This window comes from Somniosus microcephalus, chromosome 3 (genome assembly GCF_052327205.1).
Source record: "Somniosus microcephalus isolate GS21.2 chromosome 3, FLI_Smic_1.0, whole genome shotgun sequence".
Classification (NCBI taxonomy): Eukaryota; Metazoa; Chordata; class Chondrichthyes; order Squaliformes; family Somniosidae; genus Somniosus; species Somniosus microcephalus.
This window is the reverse complement of record NC_140989.1, coordinates 268,037,048-268,056,583: the sequence shown is the minus strand read 5'-3', so window position 1 is coordinate 268,056,583 and position 19,536 is coordinate 268,037,048. Positions and strand designations below refer to the sequence as shown.

The window sequence follows — 19,536 nt, the reverse complement described above, 5'->3', positions numbered from 1 at the left end:
ACAGATATTGTAAATTCACTTACAATTGTATTATAATAATAATCAACTTTATTGTCATTGTTAGTGCACAAGTGCAGTACAAAGAAATGTAGGCTTGCGGCTCCCGAGAGTGTACATTTAGATTAAGACATTTAAACATTCAACATACATTTGGCTTGTAATATATTAACATAAACATAACCATAATAAAGTGCATTGGCAGATGTGCAGGCTTTAGAGTTTATTTGTGGAATTCAGTAGGATGACAGCCCTGGGAAAGAAGCTGTTCCTAAATCTGGTCGTACGGGTGCGAATGCATCTGTAGCGTCTCCCAGATGGCAGGAGGGCGAACAGACTGTGGCTGGGGTGGGTAGGGTCTTTGATGATGGACCGTGACCTCCGTAAACAGCGTTTCTGGTATATGTGCTCTATGGTCGGTAGCCGGGTGCCGGTAATGCGTTGGGCAGTTTTGACTACCCGCTGCAGGGCTTTCCGGTCATAGTAGCTACAGCTGCCATACCATACTGTGATATAGTTTGTCAGGATGCTCTCTATTGTGCAGCGGTAAAAGTTAGAGAGGATCAGGGGTGACAGGTTACATCCCTTCAGCCTCCTTAGGAAATATAGGCGCTGCTGGGCCTTCTTCACCAGAGAGGAGGTATTGAGGGACCAGGAGAGGTCTTCCGTGATGTGGACTCCGAGGAACTTAAAGCTGTCCACCCTTTCCACCACAGCCCCATTGATGTGGATGGGGGTGTGACTTCCGCCTTTAGACTTCCTGAAGTCCACAATGATTTCTTTGGTTTTCTTGATGTTAAAGGCCAGGTCGTTATCGGTGCACCACTTCACGAGATGCTGGACCTCCTCCCTGTAGGCTGACTCATCGTTGTTGGTGATCTGGCCTACTACCGTGGTATCATCCGCAAACTTGATGATGGTGTTGGAACCATGAACAGCCACACAGTCGTGGGTGAAGAGGGAGTAGAGGAGGGGGCTCAGCACACATCCTTGTGGGGCCCCCGCGTTCAGGGTCAGGGAGGGGGGCGCGGGGGAGGTGTGGTTACCTAATTTGACAGACTGGGGTCTGTTTGTTAGGAAGTCCAGGGTCCAGTTGCAGAGGGAAGTGTTCAGGCCAAGAGTGTGGAGTTTGGTGGCCAGCTTGTTGGGGACGAGTGTTGAATGCTGAGCTGTAGTCTATGAACAGCATTCTGATGTAGGTCTCTTTACCATCTAAGTGATTCAGTGCAGAGTGTAGAGCAGTTGTGATTGCATCCTCCGTTGATCTGTTTGCACGATAGGCAAACTGGTGTTGGTCAAGAGAAGCGGGAACACTGGCTTTGATGTGAGCCAGGACCAGTCTCTCGAAACACTTCATTATGATGGGTGAGAGTGCGACAGGTCGATAGTCGTTCAGGCATGTCACAGCCGTTTGTTTTGGCACAGGAATAATGGTAGCGGTCTTGAAGCATGTAGAGACTACTGCCTGGGCCAATGACAGATTGAAGATGGTGGTGAAGACATCAGCCAGCTGATCAGCACATTCCTTGAGTACCCGTCCAGGGATGCTATCCGGTCCAGCAGCCTTTCGTGTGTTCACTCCGCGTAGAACACCCCTTACGTCGGAGGTCGACAGAGTGAGCACCTGGTCTTCCGGGGGTGGCAAGGCTTTGGTAGCTGGCTCCCTGTTGTCCCTGTCGAAGCGAGCGTAGAAGCTGTTAAGCTCCTCCGGAAGGGAGGCATCGCTAACTGGGGGGCTGGTGTTTTTGCTCTTGTAGTCAGTGATGGACTGGATGCCTTGCCACATGCGCCGGGGGTCCGAGTTGTTGTGGAAATGATCCTCCATCCGCAGTGTGTTTCCTTTTGGCAGTCTGGATACCCTTTTTTAGGTTGGTCCTAGCTGCACTGTAAGCTGCCGCGTCGCCAGATTTAAATGCTGCGTCGCGTGCTTTCAACAGCGAGCGGACCTCTCCGTTCATCCAGGGTTTCTGGTTGGGGTATGTCCTGATATTTTTATGGGTCGTGACGACCTCGGCGCAACTGTTAACGTAGAATAGCACTGTGGATGCGTATTCCTCGATGTCATTATGGGCAAACATGCCCCAATCAGTGCGTTCGAAGCAATCCTGAAGCTCCGGAGACTGCCCCCTCTGGCCATACTTTCACTGATCTCACTGATGTTCTCACTCTTTTGATGAGCGGTTTGTATGCCAGGGCTAGAAACAGGGAGAGGTGGTCAGACTTCCCAAGGTGGGGGCAGGGAATGGCCTTATAAGCGTCTACAGTGCTCGTGTAGACTTGATCCAGTGTGTTCTCCCCTCTTGTGGGGCAGGAAACATTCTGGTGGAATTTCGGTAGTACAGTTTTTAGGTTTATGTGATTGAAATCCCCCGCGACGATAAAAGCTCCGTCTGGGTGCGCAGTTTGTTGTTCGCTGATGGCCCTGTAGAGGTCCTTCAGTGCTAGTTTGGCATTAGCGTGTGGTGGGATGTAGACCGCAGTGATGATAACAGCCGTGAATTCCCAAGGCAGGTAGAAGGGTCTGCACCTTACCATGAGGAATTCCAAATCAGCCGAACAGGATCTATCGATTATGTCCGTGTTAGTGCACCAGGCATTGTTAGTGTAAATGCACAAACCGCCTCCCTTGCTCTTACCGGAGTCTGCAGTTCTGTCGGCGCGGAAGACCGTGCGTCCTTCTAGTTGGATGGTGGTGTCAGGGATGCCGTTGTTCAACCAGGTCTCTGTGAAGATCATGGCGCAGCATTCCTTTGTCCTTTTCTGTGAGGAGAGATCAAGTTTGATCTCATCCATTTTATTTTCTAGTGACCTGACGTTGGCCAGGAAAATACTTGGGAGGGAGGGTTTGTGTGGGGCCCTCTTCAGCCTATTTTGGATTCCGGCCCTCTTACCCTGCTTCTGCTTGCGTTCCCTGCGCGGTCTGCGCCGACTTCCGGCTGGGGAAGGACGCCACGCTGGTCCCGGGGGTCAGGCCATGTCGGGAGGCAGATCGATGGCGCCGAGTGTGAGCCGCACGCAGTCGGCCCCGATGTCGAGGAGCGTCTGCCGGCTGTACAGTAGGTCTGCCCTCAATTCCCGTATCAGCAGAGTCCAGAAGAGACTCAGAAAGAGGGTGAAAACGCTCAGTCTCGGGAGAGACAAAGCTGCTGCATCCGTGCGCGCCGCCATTTAAAAAAAAAATTTTTTAAACATTGACCAGTTTGCTGGTTCATAATTGGCCTCATCTCACTTGAATACTTGTCCCTTCCAGGAGAAAGGAGAAATGCACATGCAAGGTTTTCGTATACAGTGCACACAACAAAGCGTCTTATTGTTACAACCCCTCACTCCCCACCCACCAGTCATGCTAGCATATAACTAGATATTAGGCAGTAAAAGTATACGCCTCATTGAAGGGGACACTTAGAGATGACCAGCGATGCTTAATATTTAAAAAATATTTTATGAAAACCAGAAATTTGTAACAAGATCCTTGTTACTTTTAATATTTTTATTGACTTGGACAAAATATATCAAACTTGCAAGATGAAATCAAAATGGAAGGCAGAGCAAATAACGAGTAACATAGCAATAAGAATAATTTAGAGCTTTCAGGCAAGTGATGCAATACGTGGCAAGTGTTGCAATACGTGGCAAGTGTAATTAAATGTGGATAAGTGCAAAATAGGAAGTGTGGAATCAAGGAAGCAGGAAAGAGATCCAGGGATTAGCATGGATAAATTTATGAAACTTGGTCAGTCCAGTGCTTAGATCCAATAAAAGGCCCATACATAAGGTACTTGGTTATATTAGCAGAACAGTAGAGTACACATTAAAAAGGGTAATATTCAGTTAGCAAGAGTTAATCATGCTATTGTGAACTATGTAGTTTTTTGAATTTATTTTGTTTAAATCCTTTGGCCACTAAAAATTGCAGTTACTAAGAAAAAATGGCAGATGAAAACCAATTCCATTAATCATTGAGTGATTTTCAGGAACCACATGGCCAGATTGTGCAATCACATAATGATCTAATTTCACTATAAAACAGCAGATATTTCATCTCACAGGATAACACCTTCAACATCTATCACAGCACCACTTACAGGAGTAACAGTTATTGCAGATACTTGAGTTGTCAATGGAACACACACCTCGTATACCAAATTTAATATATAGATAGTATTGATTGCTAAAAATGCTGCACCCAAGATTTTCTTAGCAGGTTAATTACTATTGAAAAAACAAACTATCAGCTGTACAACATAAGGGAGATGCAACCAACATTCCTAAATTTGTGGCATTTCTAATGTCCAAGATCACCACGCCCCACTCACAATAGAGAGCTTCAACAATGAAATATTCAATTCTGTGCATGCACACAGTAATCCATCCATCTACAGGTGCCATTACAATTTGTCTTTTAATAACTAATTTTCTCTCAATGATTTACTGGTGATTTTCCTTATGATTCAGAATCAACCATTTTGATAATCCACCTTTGGAGGGATCACAGTATAAAGCATGAATTTGCGAGAGGATACCTAACCCTGAACTAAGATCAGTTGCTTTCATAATTTTGAAAACTTCCATGGGGTCAGCTTGAAGTCATGCCCCATTTCTTTAACTTCTTAAAGTAACTGTTGAGACCCGATATTGTTATTGCCCCATGATGCACCCACTCAAGGGCAGTAATAATTTTCCTTAATTTGATCAGATCTATATCAGCACATCATATGAATCTGGTCAGAGGTTTAAAAAAAAGGAAAGGGGGGAAAAAAGAGAGAAGAAATATTTGGCAAGACAGAAGAGAGAGAAAAAAAAAAGAGAGCCCAAGAAAACCAGAAGACTTTTTCAAAAGAACAGGTAGAAAATCAGAACGAGAACTAGCAAATGAAAAAGTAAACTAGGAAAAGTTAAGAGAATGAGAAAGAGGGAAGAAAAAAAAAAGGAAATAATGAGATGACCAAATAATCCATCTTGGTGGTGTTGATTGATAGATAAATATTGGCCAGGGTAGTGGGAGAACTCGCTGGCTCTTCTTCAAATAGTGCCATGGGATCCTTATTTGGGGCAGATGCAGCCTCAGTTAACATCTCCTCCAAAAGACGGTGTTGGATCATCCTTAACCTTTATAATAACAGATTTTGTTTTTGTACCTTTGAATATCATTAGCCTGCATTTGTAGTTGATATTTTTGCCCAGAGTGGTGGATCGGTTAGCTGGTTCAACATCTGGAGAATGCAAAGCATGCACAATTTCCCAAGATTAACCAATAGCATTTAAGCTATTTAAATGATGGAATGACCCTCTTCAATCTCTAACAAAATCTATTTAGTTATCAACATTATTTGAAAAACTAGAGGACAAACTTCAAACGTTTTATTCAGATAAAGTTTATATTTTCCTTTTAAAAAAACAAGGATGTATACGAGAGTGTGCATGCAAGCGAGAGAAACATGACAGATTTTTTACTAAGTAGGTGTTTGAGTTATATTCTTAACTTCAGAAAGCACATACAACTTGAGAGTTGGAGTTCTTTAAAAACAGTTGAATTTTGAAAGCAATCAAAGCCTCTAATTGTCATTTTATCACTTATTTTGTTTATTGTTGGAAAATTAACCATCTGAGAGGAGAGATCTTCCCCTCATCCTAATGTGAATCATTTTGTTTAAAAATAACAAAGACTAAATATCCATGATTATCTGTATTTTTTGATAGAAAGTGTAAACATTCTACTTACTGACTATTATGAGTAAGAGAGAAAAAGAGAGAAGCAGAGACATATACATTTGCAAGTCCAATCAGAAACACCAATTTCAAAGTTTGTAGAGATCTGTTACTTACAAACCGGTGCTTTGTGGCCTTCAGAATAAGTCTAGAATCCTGTTGCACAGATCCATCACCCTCTGAGGCAAGTGAAACTTCCAAACATCCAACCTCATTCCCTACTTTCCACAAGTTCTACGCAATCTCGTCACTTTAAAAGTTCTATCTACATGTTGCCTTTAATAATTTTCAATACTTAGATCAGCTGTCCACTCACTCATGACAAACTACAAAAATCCACCTGGGAGCCAAACACCACACACCTCTCTCTTGTCAAACTTCAGGTTCCCCTCTACATTGATGCCAGAGCAAAGAATCCTTCAGTGCGTTCAAACACCTGCAACCCCACCACAGCTCCATCAATTCAATTCAATTACCTCCATCCCAGTTCTACCCCACACTTCGACGACGAAATGGCACGTCATAATCTTCAGAAACTGCAGCTCCCCATTTCTACACCTACAGCAACACTAACTCACACATGAAGGACATTCACTTAGTCGGACTTACAATAACTACAGGCGATCCACTAGTATATATAAAAAAAACTAAGGCCACTCATTCACAGAATAATGGACAGTGTTATGACAGTCACATATTTTTAGAGTAAGTCCGGAAAATGCTAGAAATATACAACAGATAAGTCACGGCAAGTGAAAGGAAAGATATATTTCGAATGCAGCAGGATTTTATTTCATATTCTGACGAACCTGCTGTGTTTCGCCTGAATTTCCCATTTCTTTCAGATTTCCAACAGTCGTCCGTTCTTTTTTTAAAGAAAAACATTCCAACCTTCTTTTTAGAACGAGAGAAGCGTGGTTGCAAAATCTACCCAAAAAAACCATTCGCTGAAAATCAAAACTGCAACCGTGGAGAAACCCTCGACCATCAGCTCTCAATACCAACCACTTCCGCACTGCTCTGCCTTCTGCTTGGCCACAACTCCCGGCAGTTACAACGACCCGGCTTAGCCGCAACCCGCACGTTGCCATCATGACGCATGCAACGATCTCCCCTATCGGCACCTTCCCGTCTTCGCTTCCCCTATTGGTCATTTCTCAACAAACCATTCCTTATCACGCTTTCGGTTGGCTGTTGGAACTGTCTGTCAACAAACGTCACCGTACTTCCGTTAACCGGAAAGCGGTGGTGGGCGCCATTTTGTGTTTTTTTTAAGTTGGCGAAGAGTACGTGTGTGAAATAGTTTCTTTTTTTTTAAAAATCAAAAAAAAACACATGTTTTAAAATTCTGCGAGTAACCCAGTCGGGCGGTAAGTTATGTGTATTTAAAAATTGTCAACGGTTTTGAAGGCTCGCAGTTCTTTCCCGCGAACAAGCGCGCATTGATGTTCAGAGCTTTTCTCCTGTGAGCGGGAGTGAGCAGCAGCAGCAGCAGCAGCAGCAGCGAGATGGCTAACAAAACGGCCACTGGAAACCACCAGCAACAACAGCAGCAAGCGGGGGGAAGCGCCAAGCCGACCTCCTCCATCAAACAGGGCAACGTGCTCCCGCTGTGGGGCAACGAGAAGACTATGAACCTGAACCCGCTTATCCTCACCAACATCCTTTCCTCGCCCTACTTTAAAGTGCAGCTGTATGAATTGAAAACCTACCACGAGGTCGTGGATGAAATCTACTTCAAGGTAAGAGGCTGGCTGGGAATTTCCAGGTCTCGGCCCCCCTCACTAACAGCCGTTTCGTTTGTGGTAGTAGATTCGGCTCCAGCAGCGGCGCCATGTTTGGTTTCTCCATACGGCCACGATGTGTTCGGCCTTGTGCAATGCCAGGGTGTCTGCAGAAAAAAATAGAAAACTGGCGTCCAGAATGGGCACTCTTAATTTTAAAGGATTGGTTTAAACGCTTCTATTATTCGAAAAGTCTCATTTTATAAGGACAGGTCAGCTGGAGAGTTGTAAGTTTCTCCTTCATTGGCCGTTCCTTGCTTCCAAAGCGGCTGAGATTCTGAAGGAGGTTTGGCAGTTGTGTGTCCCTACCAATCATATTCTATGAGAAGATAAATTTGGTGAAAATATACAGGCCATTCAGTATCTAATAGGGAATAATACATTAATGTTTTGGTTGGAATTATTGCACAGTCTGTCAACCTTGAAATGTATGTATAGAATAGTGTGTATATATAACAAAATAAGCGTATTACTCTTAATGGCTGTTGATAATTCCTGTCAACTTGAGGTTCAGAGAAATATTAATTTCATATACATTGGAGCATTTTTGGAAGCTTCAAAATTAGTTTGCTTGAGCCAACGTTCTTGTTTTGCTCATTGCTTCTATGTTTTGTACTGTTACCGTATTCCGGTGAGGGACTGCATTGGACCCAGTTCTAGTGGAGGGAAGCTTGGGATACCACAGCATGCATTCAGTATAGATTTCCTGTAGCTCTTCAGAAGGGAGCTGGAGGAGATCCTGGGAGAGGACGACATTTGCAGTTACAGAGAGTAAATTGCTGGGTAACTGGAAACAGGATTTGATTGATTGCAGTGGGTAAATAGTGTAGGTGGCTGCACCGTGTTTGGATCGGGCTTAATGGACTTTTTCACACTTTTCTCTTCATATAGAATCATAAAATGACATAGCACAGAAGGAGGCCATTCAGCCCATTGTGCTATGACGGCTCTTTGGAAGAGCTATCCAATTAGTCCCACTCCTTTGCCCTTTCCCCATAGACCTGCAACTTTTCCCCCTTCATGTATTTATCCAAATTTCTTTTGAAAGTTATTATTGAATCTGCTTCCACCAGGCAGTGCATTCCAGATCATAGCAATTCGCTAAAAAAAAAAAATTAATTAAAAATTCTCATCTTGTCTCTGGTTCTTTTGCCAATTACTTTAAATCTTTGTCCCCCTGTTACTGACCCTTCTGCCATTGGAAACATTTCCCCTTCATGATTTTGAACACATCCATTAAATCTTTCCTTAATCTTCTCTGCTCTAATAACAACAACCCCAGCTTCTCTAGTGTCTCCATGTGACTGAACTCCCGCATCTCTGGTGCCATTTAGTAAATCTCTTCTGCACCCTCTCTCAGGCCTTCCTAAAGTGTGGTGCCCAAAATGGACACAATACTCCAGCTGATTTATAAAGGTTTTGCATAACTTCCTTGCTTTTGTACTCCATGCTTCTGTTTATAAAGCCAAGGATCCTGTATGCTTTTTTTAATAGCCGTACCAACTTGTCCTGCCACCTTCAAAGATTTGAGTACGTACTCCCCCTAGATCTCTGTTTTTGCTGCCCCATTAAAATTGTACCCTTTAGTTTATATTGCCTCTTAATCTTCCTACCAAAATGCATCATTTCACACTTCTCTGCATTAAATTGCACCTGCTATATGTAGAATCTCTGTTCTAATTTAATTTCCTCCTTGTGTTTTGAATGTCCCAATGAAATTAATACTCAGTTCTGAGCAGTTTTAGATTTAGAGCCAGGTTAAGTCTGTTTGCAACATTGTTATCATATTTGACTTTAAGCTCATCTTCTGATCCCATATCTTCTCTCACACAGTCTGCTTATTTTCACCTTCATTATAACAATCGCCTCCGCCCATACCTCCGCTCATCTGTTGCCTCTACCCCGTGTTTAGATCCCTTCATGGTCTCACTGATTCCTATCTCCAACCTGCTCCAGTGCTACATTTCTATTCTTCTCTCCCCCCCCCCCCTCCGAGATTCTCAATCCCTCTGACTCTGGCCTCTGGCTTTTTGTGCATCTTCTCTCTGTTTGCTTCACTTATGGCGACCCTGCCTTTAACCATTCGTTCTGGAATTCCCCCTCTAAGCCCCATCTGCTTCTCCATCTCTCCCTCTTCCTTTTAAACCCTCCTCTTTGACCAGGTTTTTGATCACTTTTTAATTATACTTTGTGGTATAACTGAGTGGCTTGCTATGCCAATTCAGAGGGCAGTCAAGTCAACCACATTGCTGTGGGTCTGGAGTCATAGGCCAGACTGGGTAAAGATGGGTTTTTACACCAATCTGATAGTTACATGATCACCATTACTGATGCTAGATTTTTATCCCAGATATATTTAATTAACTGAATTTAAATTCCACAGCTGCCATGGTGGGATTTGAACTCATGTCTCTGGATAATTAGTCCAGGGCTCTGGATTACTAGTCCAGTAATATAACCACTGCTACCGTTCCCTGTTATCTCCATTTGGCTTGGTGTCCAATTTCTCTTTCCCCCCCCCCCCCCCAATGTTTGTGAAACATCTGGGGATGTTTTTCACTTTCAAGGACACTATATAAACAGAAGCTGTCGTTGGTGTAATCAAAACCACTTTCTTTTAGGCTTCAGTATCCAACTAAGGACATTTTCATTCATTAGTCTGATCTGATTTTGAACCCTGATCCCAGAAGTGGAGTTTCTTTTAACATTTTGATTTGTATGCTATGTAGCCTTTTAAAAGGAGTCAGCCATGGCTCAGTAGGCCATGGGTTCAGTCCCCATTCCAAAGACTTGAGCACATAATCTAGGCTGACGCTTCAGTGCAGTACTGAGGGATTGGTAGACTGTCGAGGCACCACCTTTCAGATGAGATGTTAAACCGAGACCCCTCTCAGGTGGACGTAAAAGATCCTATTACACAATTTGAAGAAGAGCAGTGAGTTCTCCTGATGTCCTGGACAACATTTAGCCATCAACCAAAACAGATTATCTAGTCATTTATCTCATTGCTGGTTGTGGGACCTTGCTGTGCATAAAGTGGCTGCCACGTTTCCTTACCACAGTGACTATACTTCAGAAGTATTTAATTGTGAGAAGTGCTTTGGGTAGTCCTGAGGTCATGAAAGGCGTATTAATGGTTTGTTCTTTATAATTGAAATGTGCTGGCCTGGAATACTTATGAAAACAGACTTTTTTGTAAATCCTATTGGTTGCTATGACAGTGTGGTAAACTTATGTCCCACTGCCTCATCGGCTGCCCGTTAAGAACAGTCTACAGCTACATTCTGCTTTAAAATAATTACCCTTTTCCTCCTGCCACCTGAAAGTGCTGACTCATGTTGGGTGCTGACTCTATGCCCACAGGCTTCTGATGCTTTGCTTAATGAACATTCTTCATGTATGAGCTGAGGCAGTAAGACCCTGTAGGCCATTCAATCTTGGATAAGTTACATCCTGGTTTTAAAGCCTGTAATATGGTGTCCCCTGAGGGTTTGATGTTGCTTTATGAGCCAGTATGGCTTTGTTGAGGGCAGGTCATATCTGACTAATCAATTGAATTTTTTTTGAAGGTCACTAAGGTAGACAATGGAGTGTGTATGGATTTTCTCTACATGGACTTCTATCTAGAAATAATTCGATAAAGTTCTATACGAGATTAAAATGAGACTGCATGGAATTGAACGTAGCCTTTTGGCTTTAGTTGGAAATTGGTTGGGAGATAGGAGACAGAGTGTGGATACTCTGATTGGCAGGATGTGACTAGTAGTGTTCCCCAGGTATCTGTTTTGGGCCCTTGACTTTTCACCATATTTATTAATGACTTGGATGGAGAGAGTTGTATATCCAAGTTTACAGATGACACTAAATTTGAAGGGACAGTAAGTAGTGGGAGCAGGAAGTTACAAAAGGACAAACAAATTAAGTGAGTGGGCAAAACTATTGCAGATGAAGTTCAGTGTGGCAAAGTGTGAGGTCAACTACTTTGGACCCAAGAGAGATAACTAAGGGTAGCAGAAATCTGGAATTCTCTCCCAAAAGACTGGATGAGGGGCGATTGAATAGATTGGGCCTATACTCTCTCGAGTTTAGAAGACTGAGAGGTGATCTCATTGAAACATGTACGATTCTGAGGGGGATTGACGGGATAAATGCTGAGAGATTATTTCTCCTGGCTGGAGAGTCTAGAACTAGTGGGGGCATAGTCTCAGGATAAGAGGCTGGCCTTATAAGACTGAGATGAGGAGGAACGTCTTCACTCAGGGTTGTGAATCTTTGGAATTCCCCACCCCAAAGTGGTGTGGATGTGGAGTTGTTGAATATATTCAAGGCTGAGAGAGATAGATTTTTGGACTCCAGAAGAATCGCGGGATAGGGCAGAAAAGTGGAGTGCAGGTCGAAGATCAGCCATGATCTTATTGAATGGCGGAGCAGGCTCGAGGGGCCGTATGGCCGACTCCTCCTAATTCTTGTTACGTTTTTATGAACGATTGGAGCTTTCAAGATTGAGTGATGGATTTCTTTTAGGTAAGAGAATCAATGGATATGGAGCAAAGGTGGGCAAATGGAGTTGAGGTGCAGATCAGCCATGATCTAATTGATTGGCAAAGCAGGCTCGAGGGGCTGAATAGCCTACTCCTTGTTCCTATGTTTCTATGCCAGAACAGAGAGAAGCTATTGGAAAAAATGCATGCCACTGAAAGCTGATTACAAACTTAGAATATAATTGAATTGTTCAGTTGATAACTCCTCAGCTTTACAGTGTGCTAGCTTATATCTTGAATCCCTCCTTTAGATTATAGTTTCAAAACGATCAGGTATTCATTATTGCATATGTTCAAAATATTACTGTCTCTACCCATTTTATTTAAAGATATCTAGATTGAATACTGTGGAAGTGAGGTTAATCTTATTACAGATGATTTTCCTTTCCCACCCTGACTAAGCAGTGGCATTTCAGAAGCAGCCTCAGAAAACCTACTTTTCTCTTTTAAATGTCATGTATTTACTGTTTATATGTTTGGTTATTTTTACTATTTGTAATTAGTAGTGCAATGCAACTTCTTATTTGAAATAGTGTTGGCTCTATTTTCAGAGATGCAGGTAGATGTGTATTGCCTGAGCTCCACAATCAATTCAGTTTTATGTAATGGAGCACTGATTACTGGCATTAGAGTGTCAGTGAAAATTGTAATAATTGAAATGAGCTGCTGATGGTATCAACTCGTGATCATTAATGCAAATGACCTCAGTAGCCACCCAGCCTAAAAAAGACCTTTGATCTTCACAGCAGTTGATCTGCATCCTTATTAATGCAATAGCATGTCTTCCTGGACAGAAGCCACATTTACCCATTTTTACATTGCTGGCCGGATCAGCTCCAATATGTTACTGTATACAAGTGTAGTAAAAGCAAAATAAATGTAAAAATTTTTTTTTAATGCTTTACATCAAATAACTTGAGCTTCAGGTTGGTCTTGAGAATGGATTTTAATTGTAAATATAATTGAGGAAAGAAAAAAGTGTTACAACTCTCCTATAGTCAATCTTGTGCTGCAGAAGCAGCTCTATTGAAAGAAATGGGGGCCATGACTATAGATGGTGTAAAAATGGGGGGCCATGACTATAGATGGTGTAGAAATGGGGGCCATGACTATAGATGGTGTAAAAATGGGGGCCATGACTATAGATGGTGTAGAAATGGGGGCCATGACTATAGATGGTGTAGAAATGGGGGGCCATGACTATAGATGGTGTAGAAATGGGGGCCATGACTATAGATGGTGTAGAAATGGGGGCCATGACTATAGATGGTGTAGAAATGGGGGCCATGACTATAGATGGTGTAGAAATGGGGGCCATGACTATAGATGGTGTAGAAATGGGGGCCATGACTATAGATGGTGTAGAAATGGGGGCCATGACTATAGATGGTGTAGAAATGGGGGCCATGACTATAGATGGTGTAGAAATGGGGGCCATGACTATAGATGGTGTAGAAATGGAGGCCATGACTATAGATGGTGTAGAAATGGGGGCCATGACTATAGATGGTGTAGAAATGGGGGCCATGACTATAGATGGTGTAGAAATGGGGGCCATGACTATAGATGGTGTAGAAATGGAGGCCATGACTATAGATGGTGTAGAAATGGGGGCCATGACTATAGATGGTGTAGAAATGGGGGCCATGACTATAGATGGTGTAGAAATGGGGGCCATGACTATAAATGGTGTAGAAATGGGGGCCATGCCTATAGATGGTGTAGAAATGGGGGCCATGACTATAGATGATGTATAATTAAATAATCAGAACTGCCAGTTTCAGGCAAAACATGCTAGTAGCTTTGTATTCATACTACTTGGGTCAGCTGACTCATAAACCTGTATATTTGAAATCCCCACTGATATTTTTAAAGAACTGTTCAGGTCCACAAGGATCCATTGGTTAGACTGGGGGAATAAAATACTCAGTTTGGTTTACTTGCCTGTAGAACAAGAACAAGTGTTGCAGCTAACTATTTTGTTTGTATCTCTGACCCTGCAGTCTCTCCTGCCTACTGGCTGTTTGTTCAATGGCAACTTGCATTTATTTCACCTTTAATTTATAAAAATAATTGCCAACGTGCTTAACAGAGGCGTAATCAAAAAATGGATGCCAAGTCAAAGAAAGAGATGCTGCTTTCTGCTGCTGGAAGTTCACTTTTTTTTTAAAGTTTTTTAAAATGTAGCCGTGAAAAACTTTGTCAGATCCATTCTGTGAAGAAGTGCTAAGATGACATTTTGATACCAATGAGCTAGAAATCACAACCTGTTTAAATTTTGTAGCCATGAAAAGATTTGACGGTACACGTAATGACCCCTTGGTGGTATATGAGTAAGAACAAAAATTTTATCTGAATCTACATTTTAAATTACAAGCCAGATTTGATCTAAATTGTGCAAACATTAAAAAAAACAACTTTCCAGTACTTCTGCAGCTCGGGGTGGGTGGGAGGGACCAATGTTCCCTTTAAGCTGCATGGCCACACAGCACTCTGAAGATCTCACGCAGCTGGTGAGCCGGCTTTTAAATAGAAACCACGCATGCACGGAATTTTGAATCGCATGCGCAGTTTCTTTATTTAAAGGGGGGGGGGAATTACATGGAACATTGGGTGTAAGGGGCTTTTTTTGGGGCATGGGGAACTGTTGAAATACTACTAGTGCTTGGAGAAATCAACTTATGAGAGAACCTTTAAGGGCCATGCAAAGAGGAAGCAAAATATATACCCAATGATTACATTTGTGACTTTGAACATTTAAGTTCTTGTGCGTGTCTCGAATGTACTCTTAAAATGAAACTTTCTAATGAGATTGACGTGATGAATTTAACATGGCAAATTTTACAGCACTTAGTCAGTGGAATTTGTCTTGAGAAATATTCCACTGATCCATTCCTACTGCTAGCTAATAAACACGAGCTAGAGTTGCTTACAGATATCTTAGAACATCCAAAATTATTTGCTCTGATGGTTGCAAAGTTAGGTTATCTTAAGTTATACTAAAGTTACAAAATCTTTTACTAATGATTTTTTTGAAATTACAGGTTACTCATATTGAACCATGGGAAAAAGGGAGCAGGAAGACTGCAGGCCAGACAGGCATGTGCGGTGGGGTAAGTAGAAGTACGTGCTTTATATTTTTTAAATCTCTCTCATAACTAAATGTTTATCTGTCGGAAATATTCAGCAGGTCAGGCAGCCTCTGTGGAGAGAAACAGTTAGCGTTTCAGGTCGATGACCTTTCATTCGAACTGGAAAAAGTTTGAGATGTAACAGGTTTTAAGCAAGTACAGAGGCAGGGCCTTTCCCTGCCCCTCTACTTGCTTAAAACCTGTAACATCTCAAACTTTTTCTAGTTCTGATGAAAGGTCATTGATCTGAAATGCTAAATCGGTTTCTCTCCCTCTCTTTCCACAGATGCTGCCTGACCTGCTAAGTATTTCCAGCATTTTCTGCTTTTATTTCAGATTTCCAGCATCTGCAGTATTTTGCTTTTATACTAAGGTTTATCTGTCTACTGACTTGGTTGCATACTGTTCTTTTCCCCCTCTTAACCAGAAAGCATCACCAACTTTGTTTGATAACGGCAATTGAGGCCTAACCTAGTCAATACCAGCTCTCAGTTTTTAAATATATGTCTAATGTCTTCGATGCTTCCTAGTGATGTTTTACAAAGCTTCACAGTTTGAGCTGGTTCACATTCAAGAAACCTGAAGTTTGATTTCATCCAGGAGCAGAGATCGTGTGACTGAGTCTCGGAATGCCTCTACTATTGCCCAGTGAGTCCCTTCCCATGCAGAGTCCTATTAAGTCACCAGCTTAGAGCTGTGATAGCAGGCTTCCCCTCCTCAGTCTCTTTTCACACCATCTCTACCGCCATCCCTCACCAGACATTGTCCATTGCCCAAGGGAAAAACTACTGAAGTCAGTGCTTTTTTTAATTCATGTACAGTAACATAAATAACTTTCTAGTGAGTCAAAAAATACAGAAATCTGATAAACCTTACCGAATCACTGAGGAAATGGATAATATAATATAGCATGTAATGTTACAGATTTCTGTAACATTTTTGTGTAACACACTTCTGACATTTGTCATTTGACAGGCAGATTTATTCTAACACACCTGATTTGGTCATTCCTCCTGTGTGATTGACTCCTGCCCTTGATTTTCACTTTCAAGAGTTGCAGCAGACCATGGAGAAGTTAAAACAAACTAAAAATAATTGAACAACTCCAATCTATCTACATATAAATGTAGGAAAGATTTACTTGTAAATGATTATGAAATTTAAGATAATTTACACTTTCTCCTTTCTGCCCTCTTTATTACGCAGAACAATTTTACAAGTGGTGTTTGTCAGCTCCCTCTTATCAGGAACAAAACTTTCACAATATCTAACTTCTTAATTGACCTGTCAATCAGACAGCCAGGGTTCTCCTCTAGTAACAGCAGGGTCATTACCTAAACAAGTGGATATCGTGCAGTTCAAACACAGCCAAAATGCAAGCACTTAATATTCACATGCAATTTGAAATAGGATTTAAAAACAATCCAATTTCTTTTTATTTGTTCATGGGATGTGGGCATCGCTGGCAAGGCCGGTATTTATTGTCCATCCCTAATTGCCCTCGAAGGTGGTGGTGAGCCACCTTCTTGAACAGCTGCAGTCCATGTGGTGAAAGTACTCCCACAGTGCTGTTAGAGAGGGAGTCCCAGGTAATAAACCAGCAACGAAATATTTCCAAGTCAGGATGGTGTGTGACTTGGAGCTGGTGGTGTTCCCATGCGCCTGCTGCCCTTGTCCCTTCTCGGCAGTACAGGGTGCGGGTTTGGGAGGTGCTCGTGAAGAAGCCATGGCGAGTTGCAGCAGTGCATCTTGTAGATGGTGCACACTGAAGCTACGGTGCGCCGGTGGTGGAGGGAGTGAATGTTTAAGGTGGTGGATGGGGTGCTAGTCAAGCCGGCTGCTTTGCCCTGGATGTTGTCGAGCTTCTTGAGTGTTGTTGGAGCTGCACTCTTCCAGGCAAGTGGAGAGTATTCCATCACACTCTTGACCTGTGCCTTGTAGAGAAAAAGTACTTGAGAAACTAATGGGACTAAAAGCCGACAAATCCCCTGGACATGGTGGCCTACATTCTAGTGTTCTAAAAGAGGTGGCTACAGAGATAGTGGATGCATTAGTTGTGATCTTCCAAAATTCTCCAGATTCTAGAATGGTCCCAGTGGATTGGAAGGTAGCAAGTGTAACCCCGCTATTCAAGAAAGGAGGGAGAGAGAAACCGGGAACTACAGGCCAGTCAGTCAGTCAGTCAGTCAGTCAATCAGGGAAAATGCTGGAATCCATTATTAAGCAAGTGGTAATGGCACTTAAATAATCATATGATTAGGCAGAGTCAACATGGTTTTATGAAAGGGAAATAGTGTTTGAAAAGTTTGTTAGCATTTTTTGAGGATGTAACTAGCAGGGTAGATAAAGGAACCAGTGGATGTAGTATATTTAGATCTCCAAAACGCAAGATAAGGGCTGGGGGTAATATTTTAGGATGGATAGAGGATTGGTTAACGGGCAGAAAACAGAGTAGGGATAAACGGGTCATTTTCCGGTTGGCAGGCTGCAACTAGTGGGGTGCTGCAAGGATCAGTGCTTGGGCCTCCATTATTTACAATCTATATTAATGACTTAGATGATGGGACCGAGTGTAATGTAATGAAAGTAAGCTGTGAGGAGGACACAAAGAGCCTGCAAAGGAATATGGACAGGTTAAATGAGTGAGCAATAAGGTGGCAGATGGAGTATAATGTGAGGTTATTCACTTTGGTCGGAAGAATAGGAAAACAGTATATTTTTTAAATGGTGAAAAACTATTAAATGTTGGTGTTTAGAGAGATTTAGGTGTCATTGTACAGGAAACCGAGTTAGCATGCAGGTACAGCAAGCAATTAGGAAGGCAAATGGCATGTTGGCCTTTATTGTAAGGGGGTTGAAGTACAAGAGTAAGAAAGTCTTACTACAATTGTACAGGGCTTTGGTGAGACCTGGAGTACTGTTGCACAGTTTTGGTCTCTATCAGAAAGGACATGCATGCCTTAGAGGCAGTACAACAAAGGTTCACTAGATTGATCCCTGGGATGAGAGGGTTGTCCTATGAGGAGCGATTGAGTAGATTAGGCCTATACTCTCTGGAGTTTAGAAGAATTGAGAGGTGATCTCATTAAAACATGTAAGATTCTGAGAGGGGTTGACAGGGTAGATGCCAAGAGGTTGTTTCCCCTGGCTGGAGAGTCTAGAACTAGGGGGCATAGTCTCAGGATAAGGGGTTGGCCATTTAAGACTGAGATGAGTAATTTCTTCACTCGGAGGGTTGTGAATCTGGAATTTTCTACCCCAAAGGGCTGTGGATGCTGAGTCATTGTGTATATTCAAGGCTGAGATAGATAGATTTTTGGACTCATGGGGAAATCAAGAGATATGGGGATTGGACGGGAAAGTGGAGTTGAGGTTGAAGATCAGCCATGGTCTTATTGAATGGCGGAGCAGGCTCGGAAGGGCTGCATGGCCTATTTCTCCTAATTCTTGTATTCTTTATGTAGATGGTGGAAAGGCTTTGGGGAGTCGTGAGGTGGTCACTCGCTGGAGAATAACCAGCCTCTGACCTGCTCTTGTAGCCACATTATTTATCTTGCTTGTCCAGTTAAGTTTCTGGTCAATGGTGACCCCCCCCCCCCCAGGATATTGATAGTGGGGGATTTGGCGATGGTAGTGCTGTTGAATGTCAAGAAGCAGTGGTTAGACTCTCTTGTTGGAGATGGTCAATGCCTGGCACTTGTGTGGTGTGTATGTTACTTGCCACTTATCAGCCCAATCCTGAATGTTGTGCAGGTCTTGCTGTATATGGGCACAGACTTCTTCATTACCTTAGGAGTTGTGAATGGAATTGAACACCGTGCAATCATCAGCGAACATCCCCACTTCTGACCTTTATGATGGAGGGAAGGTCATCGATAAAACAGCTGAAGATGGTTGGGCTTAGGACACTGCCCTGAGGAACTCCTGCAGCAAAGTCCTGGGGCTGAGATGATTGACCTCCAACAACCACAACCATCTTCCTTTGTGCTAGGTATGACTCCAGCCAGTGGAGAGTTTTCCCTTTATTCCCATTGACTTCAATTTTACTCGGGCTCCTTGATGCCACACTTGGTCAAATGCTGCCTTGATGTCAAGGGTAGTCACTCTCGCCTTGCCTCTGGAATTCAGCTCTCTTTTCCCATGTTTGGACCAAGGCTGTAATGAGGCCTGGAGCTGAGTGGTCCTGGCAGAACCTAAACTGAGCATCGGTGAGCGGTTTATTGGTGAGTAAGTGCCACTTGACAGCACGGTCGATAACGCCTTCCATCGCTTTGCTGATGATTGAGTAGGCTGATGGGGGCGATAATTAGCCGGATTGGATTTTCCTGCTTTTTGTGGACAGGACATACCTGGGCAGTTTTCCACATTGTCGGG

The 19,536-nt window shown here is 42.8% G+C and overlaps 2 protein-coding genes across 2 annotated transcripts in view; one reads left to right on the top strand and one right to left on the bottom strand.

Moving 5' to 3' along the window:
* Positions 1–6,965, bottom strand: part of LOC147121907 (UDP-N-acetylglucosamine transporter-like) — a 61,808-nt gene extending 54,843 nt beyond the window's left edge. Inside the window, exon 1 of the mRNA XM_085982447.1 lies at positions 6,516–6,965. Coding sequence (XP_085838573.1) covers positions 6,516–6,860 — 345 coding nt within the window. The 5' untranslated portion in view covers positions 6,861–6,965. The remainder of the gene's footprint in view (positions 1–6,515) is intronic.
* A 34-nt stretch (positions 6,966–6,999) lies between these two features.
* prpf38b (pre-mRNA processing factor 38B) overlaps positions 7,000–19,536 on the top strand; it is a 29,419-nt gene continuing 16,882 nt past the window's right edge. Inside the window, exons 1-2 of the mRNA XM_085982446.1 lie at positions 7,000–7,448; positions 15,076–15,144. Coding sequence (XP_085838572.1) covers positions 7,215–7,448; positions 15,076–15,144 — 303 coding nt within the window. The 5' untranslated portion in view covers positions 7,000–7,214. The remainder of the gene's footprint in view (positions 7,449–15,075; positions 15,145–19,536) is intronic.